The sequence below is a fragment of the Sciurus vulgaris genome, assembly GCF_902686455.1.
Source record: "Sciurus vulgaris genome assembly, chromosome: 3".
Classification (NCBI taxonomy): Eukaryota; Metazoa; Chordata; class Mammalia; order Rodentia; family Sciuridae; genus Sciurus; species Sciurus vulgaris.
The window spans coordinates 57,594,885-57,605,219 of record NC_136463.1 but is presented as its reverse complement, the minus strand read 5'-3'; the positions used below and the strand labels follow the sequence as shown (position 1 = coordinate 57,605,219).

The 10,335-nt window shown below is 43.9% G+C and overlaps 1 protein-coding gene across 1 annotated transcript; it reads right to left on the bottom strand.

The window, feature by feature from the left end:
- Positions 1–235: 235 nt before the first annotated feature.
- Positions 236–9,324, bottom strand: LOC306656908 (uncharacterized protein). Its single transcript, XM_079132490.1, has 5 exons — positions 9,224–9,324; positions 8,555–8,607; positions 4,975–5,102; positions 2,384–2,422; positions 236–469 (listed from the first exon to the last, which is right to left on the bottom strand). Exons 3-5 carry the CDS (start codon positions 5,068–5,070, stop codon positions 272–274), a joined length of 333 nt encoding a protein of 110 aa, XP_078988616.1. The 5' UTR covers positions 5,071–5,102; positions 8,555–8,607; positions 9,224–9,324; the 3' UTR covers positions 236–271.
- Positions 9,325–10,335: the final 1,011 nt, after the last annotated feature.

Below are 10,335 nucleotides of genomic sequence, written 5' to 3'. Positions count from 1 at the left end.
TTAAAAGTATTTAAAAGAGCATATGAATGCTTAGTTTCCACAACTGTGTAATTCACAAGGCAGCATGACTTAAAGTGAAAGATATGTACATATTACAGGCACTATATGTACAAACATGAATATTCATCACACACATATGTGTACATGTTCTCTCACACACATACCACATTTCACACATGCATGTATACACACTATACAAAACATGTTCTTACCTAAGATTTTCGAGGTCAAAAAACATTCAGATCACAGTCAAAATATCTGGTACACTTCTTCACTGATCTTGGATTGGTAATAAGTGGTTTACTTCCAGCCCTGTTCTCTGAATCTCAGTGTCATTCTCTAGCCAGTGCTTAACCAGAAATACTCCTGTTAGCTCATTCCTGTGAGTTTCTCCAAAGACAGCCATCTTTTTTGTAGGTTCTTCAGTAATGTGATAAGAGGTCATTTTACCAATAGTTTTACCTGATTTCTGTAATTCAAAGAGAGGAGATCAAATGAAGCTTAACATTCTAAGAAAAGTTTAGAAATTTAAATACAATTTAAACAAAGTGTAAAGCACAGAGTTCCCTTGGGTGGAGGACTTTAAACCTCTCCTGTTACAAGCTCTGTATATTATGTGGAACTCCTCTCTGTAGCTCTCTGTCCTTTACCATATTTGGATTAAAATATACAAAGATCAACCAGAGATACAGTTGTTAACTTGTAACTCCCTCAGATGGTCAGTAGATTGAAGTACAATAATAAATTGGCCTCTCCTACCAGTACAAAAAGTCTGTTTTTTCTTCAGCTCGGATGCCATCCAACAAGGCTTTCATGATCATTTGTAATAATAAAAATAGTTCAAAAAGTTCTAATCTGCCAAAATTTAAAAAATTAAGAGTGACTCATTCAATATTTGTTTCCACTGGCATTAAAAATATATATATCTAAAGTGAATCCAGTCATTTTTCATGACATGAGAGCATTGAGTCTCATGTCTATAAACAATCAAAAACAGATGTCAGAACTTCCTCTTGAACCAGCACCCTTTCTCATGGAGTGCTTTTTCAGGGAGACAGAGAACCAATCTGTGATCACTAAGTCTTGAAATGTTACTTTGAAACATCCCTTAGTTTCTTTCTCATGATGTTTTTGTTTATTCTCTGTCAATTTCCTTAGGAATTTTGCCTAAATACCAAAGGAAAAGCAACTCTTAGTAATTTTCAAGTCCTTTTAATGCACAAAAATGTCTTGGGATATACTATATATTAACACATGATATGAATTTATAAAGACATGGCCTCATTTACTGAAAGCAAGTCCTTTCCACTGGAATGTGTGATGTGAAACAGGGTCTTTTTAGAAGAAATTACCCAGAATGCTATGATTATTACATGCCTTTGGATAAATGACTCTGAGGCAAATCTGATTTGATTTCATGCTTGATCAACCAGAAAGTCAAATATGTTCAATTATTAAAATTCTATGTATTAGTATTATCAGGTTGTTTCATAGGAGTACAAGAATAATTCATTACAACTGTGGAGTACTTAAATACATGATGTTTTCCACATATATTAGTTCAATTTATTCATATACCCACTTTGTAAAACAGGACAGGTTAGGTATTGACATCCCCATTGCAGGGATAAAAAAGAGAGGTTAAACAGCCTGATTTAGCTTATACAGCTACATAAGAGAAAACTAGGCCTGGGGCCCATGGTTCTGATTTAAGTTCAGTGCTTTCTCACAGGGCAATAGGGAAATAGGGTGCCTCTTTGTTATTTTGGTCTCCTCTGAAGTTCTACTTTTTCTCTTTCAGAATTCACATAAACAACCACTATAGTGTGCTCAGGAAATAAGCAAGCACACAAATAACATGCATGATAGAAATATGAAATGTGATATTTAATTAACCAATTCCCACATTTTTCCTTTAAAAGACCATAATGCAGAGATAAAGCAAAATAACAAAATCTAAATTTAAAAGTTAAAATTACTGTTCTAAGTCAAAGCCCTGCAGCCTTTTTTTTTTTTTTTTTTTTTTTTTGGCACATATTAGTGCACTCACACTTCATTGTAAAGATGATGAAAACACCAGTAAATGTAAACAGATAACACTTGTAATGCTACTGTGGTTTCAAGAGTAGTAACTATGGTAAATTATTACACAACTGTTCTGTTTCTTTCCTTGCTGATTTGTACTTTGTTCTGCCATTTGCCCTAGTCCCTCTGGAAATGCTGCTACAGTTATTTACGTGTAGCTGGCACAAATGACTTGCATTCTGAGTCTTGTTTTGTGGAATTTTAACAGATCAGCATTTTCAAGCACACTTCACATTCATAAAGTTTCTGTTACATGTCCAAGTGAATAACTTATCTGAAAGTTCCTTCTTATACTTACCTTGTGTATTGTGTGTAGTGTCTTCTGTGGAAAGCTTTCCTAGAAAAAGAAGAGCATTCCTTAGAACTAGAGCAACAGAGGCTTTTCATACTCTTATACCAACTTAACTTCCAAAACATTTTTAACTCCCTGTCTCCCAAAGCACACTTGAGTTTGACCCTGGCAAAACTATGCAGTTTTATTAGTTCTTTTTTGAGGGCTTAGAGAACTGACAGTATATAAAGTGAAACCTTTTTCAGTTGTCACTATTAAGTTGAATACTTAATGCTTTGAAGTAGGGTTAAGTACAAAAACTTCCAGCACTATAAGTATTTTGTGCCAATGGAGGTGACTGATTTGGTAATAAATAGAATAATGTATTTTAAAACAACAGGAGAGCAAATTTTTACTTCATATATATGGCTACCCAACAGATCAATGTAAGCAATTTTGTAGGAGAGATTTAAGGTGGGCTTGTTTCCTAATAGGTATGATCGGGGGATAAGGAGGGTTTTCTGTTCAATATTATGAAGTATCTCATAATAATGTGGCTGTCCAGAGTCATGCCACCAAACTACTCTCACTACTTTAGTGTTTTCCTTCCTTTGTGGCCCTGTGGCTGTCACCCATTCTGATCAACTTTTCATGTGGAAATAAATGAATGATAACCAGAATGAGACTGTTATGGAACAGATAAGTTTATAAACTGCTAGCAAAAGCCAGTTTTTATGGTGTACACCTGTAATCCCACTGGCTCTGGAGGCTGAGGCAGAAGAATAATGAGTTCAAAGCCGGTCTAGGCAATTTAATGAGGCCCTAAGCAACTCAATGAGACCCTGTCTCAAAATAAAATACAAAAGAGGGCTGGGAATGTTGCTCAGTGTTGAGTTCACTCCCTGGTACCAAAAACAAAAACAAACAAACAAACAAAACTAAGCAAAGATTCCATATTTCTTATGTCTGCATTCCTTACAGATAGAGCACAGGATATTGCTCCTCCTGGGCTTAAATTTGTTTTGATGAGAAATATTTTTTTTTGGAGTGGGTGTTATACATGTGCATATGTATGTTTGTATGTATATATGTATACATCAGGTCAAAATCAGCTTCCTTGATCTTCACATTTTTAGTAAGTCCCTAATTGCAACTATGATGAATAACAAGTCTTCTCAGATATTTTGTTATTTGATATATTCTTGCCAAATTAGAAAGATGAACCTCTTCCCTCAAAACTTATTCCTCACCCTAGCATTCAAGGTCTACTGTTATTTGGTGTCAGACTATCTCTAATCTTATCTCCAAACATTCTTATTTGATCTAATTCTCAAAGAAACCAGGGATATGTTTTATTGTCCCATAGTTTTAGACTTTTATTAACAATCTTCCCCCATCTCTCAGCTATCTCTACCTCTTCTTTCACCAGGCTCAGCCTTTGAAGAGCAGAAAATATGGTTAAAAAAAAGAACATGGTCTTTGAACTCAGATCTAAAATTATTACCCCAGGCCTATAGTAAGTACCCAATAAATGGCAGCTACTATTATGAAATAAGGCCTAACATTTATGGAGCACTTACCATGTATTACATAGGACTGTTCATTTTCATAGTATTTTTAGGGAAATTAAGTAAATATTGATAGTGCTATTTTACTGAGAAAGGAAATGTAGGTATAGAGGGTTAAGTTATCCAAAATCAAGGCCCAAGAACCCACAGTTTTCTCAGACAGGAAGCCTGGAGCTGGAGCTCAGAGGTGGTACACCATTCTGCTTCCTTTGTTGAGTATCTCTGTAGCTCATGTGCCCTTTTGCTCCAGCAGCACTAGCTCTGCCTTACTGATTGCTCTCTGCCTTGCACAGGTGTCACCCACACACAGGCCTCTCCTACCAACTTCCTGGGGACTGTGCACACCACACACTGGGCTCTGCATTGTACTGTGAAGCAAATTTGGCATCACAAAACCTGATGTGCCAGTTCATAGGACTGTACAGCATAGTTCAATGATGGACCACAACTCAACAGTGGGGCTCAAAATCAGTCGAGTGTCACAGCCTGCCTTTCCAATGCAATAAAACAGGCTAGATTACAGAAGGCATGTCACACCCAGTTACAAGCTGAGTGTGTGCATCTGTGTGGAACCTACATGTGTGCATCCTGGGCTGCTGTGCTGATGTGCTCTGCACTTCTCTGCCCAGGTCATCCAAGCCTCAGGCACCAGCCTGATCCTTAGCCCAAGCCTGCTCCACCAGGCGGTCCCCTCTGTAAGACCACCACTCAGGGGCCACATGGCTGGTGCACAGGCCCCAAGAACAGCAATCTGCATTTCTTAGGACCTGCAGCACTGGGAGCTAGAGGAAGCCTGCGGGTCCCTTGGGCTTAGATGGACACAGAAACCAGAGAGAAGAGCAGAAGCTCTGCTTGCACTGGGTGGTGGGGCCCAGCTGGGACCAGTTCCCCTGGAGCAGTTCTCACTCCAGGACCCTCCCCACAGTCACGGCTCTGCCCCATCATTAGCCCTGAGAGTGTCTATAGAGACTGGTGGGATCCCAGCCCCTCTGTCAAACACAGAAAAGGGACAGCGTGAGGTCTACTTGGCCAGGAGTCCAACCAGATTACCTTCTCAATGAAGTACATTAAGGGCTCTTTGCTGATGGGAGTGGGCAGGTCCCAACTGAGGACCACATAAGTCCTGCTGACCTCTGAGACGTGCATTATGGACAGAGAACCCGGGATCTGAACATCACCTGCAGGAGAAATGAACTGCATGAACCACGTGAGCACCAATTCCGGCTTCCTCGGGCTCAGTCACAGAGTGGCGCTGGGCTCCACGGCCACTCAAGAAGGCCAACAAACCCAGGTCTGTGCTTTCAAAGCCAAAGCATAATGCACCATTGAGATAGTCCAGTTACTTTTGTTTCTAATATAAGCCAGTTTACAAGACTGTCATCCAAAAGTCTTTCAGTTTCTGCCAGAAGGGAAAAGGATTTGCCCAAAACGAATCAGTGTTTTCCCAGCATGAAGATCCTAGGGCACTGGGAATGTGTAGGAAATACCAGCAACCTGCATTGGCATGGGGCAGCCCTGTGGACACTGCGGGGGCTAACAACCCCCTGGCTGCTTTCCCCATCATGTGCCCTCAAGGCACTTGAATCACAAGTCAGCTCCTACAACTCCTGCTTCTTCCTCCCCCAGACATTCTGTGCAGGTTTGCAAGTACCATGAGCTGTGCCTGTGCTTGAGCTTCTACAGTGGCATTTACAAGCAGAAACCATGACAGACTATTTGCAACCAGAGACATCTGGCAGGCCTCTCTTCTGATCTCATCTTCTTAAAAATTAGGTGAGGGGCTAGAGATCTGTATTGGAATTTATGGCAGATTCTCGAAGGGTGAGGCTTTCCAGACCTGTGACCCCTTTAATAGTGAAATGAAATCTTGTGAGCTTCCAGATAGATTAGCACATAATTAGAATGGTTGAACCATCCCCAGGACCTCTCTGTACCCTTCACAATATTCAATTGCTCCCCATGACTCAGCTGCAGGCAAGGAATTGAACAGTCACATGGAAACAGAACAAAAAGACTGGGTTTCATTTCATGAGGAAACAGTGCACTTTAGATGGAACGCAGATCTGATCTAGGATCATCCTGGCGATTGGGTTGAATTTCAAATAGGAGTCAGCATGTCCCAGGAAGTGCAGTGGCAGAGGCAAAGGAACAGAGTGGGGACAGCCCAGGACCCTGGCCAGCCTCCCTCAACCCACAGGAGTCCACACCTAGAGGTCCCAAGGACACTAAAGAAGGGAGACATGGGAAACCACACCAAGCTCCCGAGCTGAATCTGGGGAGTCCCAGCAGCTCCCAAGACAGAGGGCAAGACACAGCTGAGGAGCAGTGTGAGGGCAGAGGTGGAGTCTGGGCCCAGAGAAAGGGGAATAGAAATGATTATTTGACTCCAAGGCAAGAAAAAGAACCCAGTATTGTGAGCAGGAAGCCCCCTGGAGTGAGACTTTTGAGTCTGGAGGACTTTCTGCATCACCCTGGGGAGGCGACCACAGATGCTCAGGGAGTTGCCAAATGCTTGCTCTGGGGCACTTTCCACAGTGGGACCCAGAAACCACTTAGTGGTGCTACCCTTGGCCTCCACTTCCTCTGAGAAGGCCTCCCTGGATCCCCGGCCTGTGGGTCAGGGCAAGACGGATGAGAACGGGAGAAGACAGCATTGCATAACTACTCCCATAATTAGGATGGTGCTTTCAGGAAAAAGCAGTCTTGCTTTTTCCTAAAAAAATAATAATTATATACAAACATACATATGTTTACACATGCACATATATCACTGTGTGCATATGACTACATGTATGTGTACATACACTATATGTGTGTATGTACATTATATGTGTGTACATACTTTTCATTCAGGTGTTGTGCCTCCAAGGTCATTATCTTAGGTATGGAGCAAGATGACAGTAAATTTCAAAGGAGTCGGCGTGTTCAACCTCAAAATGCAGAAATGGAGCCCAGATCTTTCTGGACACACAACCACCCTAGGTGAACTGGACTCCAAGTCTAGGTCTTCAGATTCCAAATCCTGAGCCTTGTTCCACCAACCTGAGCACACCATGACCACCCCAGGAGACCTCTCTCCATCAAGGAGACCTGAGGTTGGGATGGAATCTGTAGAACTGGATGTGGAGTGCTGTGAGAGGACACAGGAGAGGCTGCCTGCAGCTTTGCTCCAGGTGCACAGGGCCACGGTGAGTGGCCGCCATGTACACCCAGCCTGCGATCTGGGATTTCCCAGCACAGACAGTCTACACGTAAAAGCTTGCTCCACCAAGAGGCAAGGTTGGAAAGGCCCCTGCCTGGGAAGACTCGTCAGCCTGTGTTGCTCATGCCTCTTCTGCTCATCACAATGACCTTTACGCAGCTAGGGTTTCATCGGATGAGTGACATGTGTGAAGTGAGCGGCACCTTCTCCCTGTGGCCAGTTTCTGTCTGAATTCCTAGGTGTCTGCCTTGGGTGGACAGACTGCATCTCTCCACCATCCCCATCTCCCATGAGGTAGAAGAACTGCCCTTCCTCAGGAGACCAGAAACTCTTGTCTTATAAGGCTGGCCTGCAGCAAAGAATCTCTCCAGTATCACCTGGAGTCCTTTCTCCATCATGCAAGCCTCTATATTCTAACCCTTAAAGCAAGGTAGAGTGTGGACTGGGCACTGGGCACGGTGCTGGCTGAGGAGAGAGACAGTGACTGGGGAGTCAGGAGTCAACCTGCCCAGGACACGGCCTTCTGTTCCTATTTATGGAGCATCCCTGCCGGTGTCTAAGGTCTCCTGGGGTAGAGGTGTTCCAGGGCTTGGGTGCTACCTCAGAGAGCTGTGCAGAGCCCTTGAGGACAGTCCTCAGTACATGACTTCCCTCATGGGCAACCCTGAGACACCTGTCCACTCTGAGGCCCTAGAGAGGAGACTTTCCAGGGCAGAAGAAACAAAGCATGCACACCATTGGGAACCACACATGTCAACACAGAAGCAAATCACAAACCCCAGACAGACAACTGTCTCAGGAAGAAACTCTTCTGACACAGCACTAGTAAAGAAGAGATAAGAAGTACCTCTCTGGGCCAGCAGCTCCAGACTGATCTAGAATCTCACCTTTTTTAAGTTTTCACTCCCCATACTCTGTGCTATGATCAACAACACTGGAATCTCCTTAGCAAGTCTCTAAGCTGCCTCTGAGAAGGATATCAATGAGAAGTATTCACAATACTAAATATAAAGAACGGAGACAGGAATTTTCCAACTAGAATATTCGACAGGAAAGACTCAATCCATTTTGGTTTAAAGGTTAGGAATGAAATTTTTGCTTTAAAAAAGGTAAATAAAATACTGAGTTCTAAGAAAGGACCCAGCACCTGTAAGTGACATCACGTCCCAGGCTCAGTGTGTTCCCTTCTGTGGTCCTGGAGCATATTTTTGAGAGCCCAGCTGGAGAGCTGGGTGGTTGGTTGGCCTCCCTCCCCTCCTCCTGCCTCACTCGCCTGTCCTGATGTCTGTGCTGCTGATGCCTATAGGCTCAGCCTGCAGCTTTCTCTCACTTGGAAAGACTGTGGCTATTTTGTCCTCTTGCATCTCTAAGTAGCATCCTAAACCCCTCCAGTAGGCACACTGAAACCAGGTGACCCAGAGTACTCACTTTCAAGGTTGTCCTGGTAGATCACGATCTCTTCTCTCCCTCCAGGTGAATTGCTGCAGAGAGAAAAGGTGATACTGAGCTGGTGCCTGAGGGTGCCTACAGGAGTGGGCAGCCCCATCCAGGCAAGGTCTAAGCCACTCTGCATCTGCCTGCAACACAGCCATCTGCAGGAATAGGCAGAGAGGGTGTTCTGGAAGGTTCCTAGCCATGGTTAGCACCTCTCAGCTCTTCACAGTGGACTCAAAGAACCTGGCAGATAAGGAAAGTACACTGACTCACTTAAAGCCATAATTAAGGGTCCATTCCCATTAAGGAAAGGAACCTGTGTCACATGAAATGAAGACTCAGATTCAGAGCAGCTTGGTTTCAAGGTCCCTTGTTTTTATCTTGTGCTGTAATTATATCATCCGTGGACTGAGAAAGGTCTGATTCTGGGCCCACTGAATAGGATTCCAGGGCAGAGCTCCGTGAACACAGCACTGGTTGGAAAGTGCAGATAGCAGCCTGCAGGACACTGATGGAGACCTGGGGGAACAGAACATCCCAGACCTGCTTGGCACTCAACGGTCATCCTGGAGGATCACACACAGTGGCTTCTGACGGAAAGAACAAATCACCCGAACGGCTCCAGTTCCCAGCCATCCTTTAACTTACATGCCCACAGCCTACCTTGTAACCTTCTGAGGTCAGCAGGGTCAAGGGCAGCCACAGCATCAGAGACCCAGGAAGGTCGGCTGACTCCCGCACTATTGACAGCTCTCATGTGAAACCAAGTACCAACCTTTCCTCAAAAAGTCCCACCACGGGTATTTGCAGAGTTTTCAAGTGGGCATTTTGCACTGAACCCCGTTGTTAGTTCCCACTTCGCATGTTCGAAGTAAAAAAAGGGGGCAAGTAGGCACACATACATAGCCAACTGCCAAATATTTACAGGTGAATCCAGTTGTCACTGAAGACTATCACCGGGCAAAATCCATGCTGTGAAAATACGGATTTACACAAAGAGTAGAATAATAACTGGAAGTCAGAGCTGCTCAGGAAATGCAGTATCTTTCTCTCTTTTTAAACACTTTTTTGTAGCAGAGATAGCCATAGTATCTAGACAGGCCGAGGGTAAATGGATAAATTACCAGAGTCTTCATAATTCATAGCTCAAGACCAATTCCTGCCCTCAAACACACATAGGTACAACAGCCTCAGGCAGTTATTTCAGCTCTAACCTCCTTCTTTTCCCAACCTTCATGCCAATGCAACCCCTTCTCTTGATAGCCCCCACATGCAGCTTCTCCAGCTGAGCCAAACCAGGACAACAGCCAACCAGCTACACCTGGAGTGACTGTGTCTCCCAGCAGCGTCCCTTGAGCCCCTCAGGAACCTACAGAGGGCAATGGAGTGGTGCAGGGGAGGCCACGGCTGAAGCTCAGGAAGGGACCAATCACTTCTGAGTTCACAGCACATGGCTTCACAACGGGAACTCAGTCTCCAGCTCCAACATGATCAGAGCTGGTCCCCATGCTTGAGCCTTGTGTCTTCACTTGAAAAAGGAGGATCTTGTGTCATACATGCATGTTAAGCATGTGCTGATACATGTTATGTATTACCGGTTACATGTTAGGTGCATTGCATGTTGAGTCTGTCACACATCGTGTTACAGATGTGTGTGTGATACCTACATTGTGTGTGTGTGTGCCTGCATTGTGCCTGGTACATCCTGATTTCTAGTTTCTTCCACGAACGGATTCAGTGCCCTGCCCCTGACCCAGGGTTGGGAGTTAGATGCA

Excerpts from the sequence above, each read along its gene's own strand:
- LOC306656908 (XM_079132490.1), bottom strand. The coding sequence starts at position 5,070 with ATGCACGTCTCAGAGGTCAGCAGGACTTATGTGGTCCTCAGTTGGGAC. Across the intron at positions 2,423-4,974 it reads TAATGTACTTCATTGAGAAG|GAAAGCTTTCCACAGAAGAC; the intron begins GTAATCTGGTTG and ends TTCTTTTTCTAG. Across the intron at positions 470-2,383 it reads CACTACACACAATACACAAG|AAATCAGGTAAAACTATTGG; the intron begins GTAAGTATAAGA and ends TTTGAATTACAG.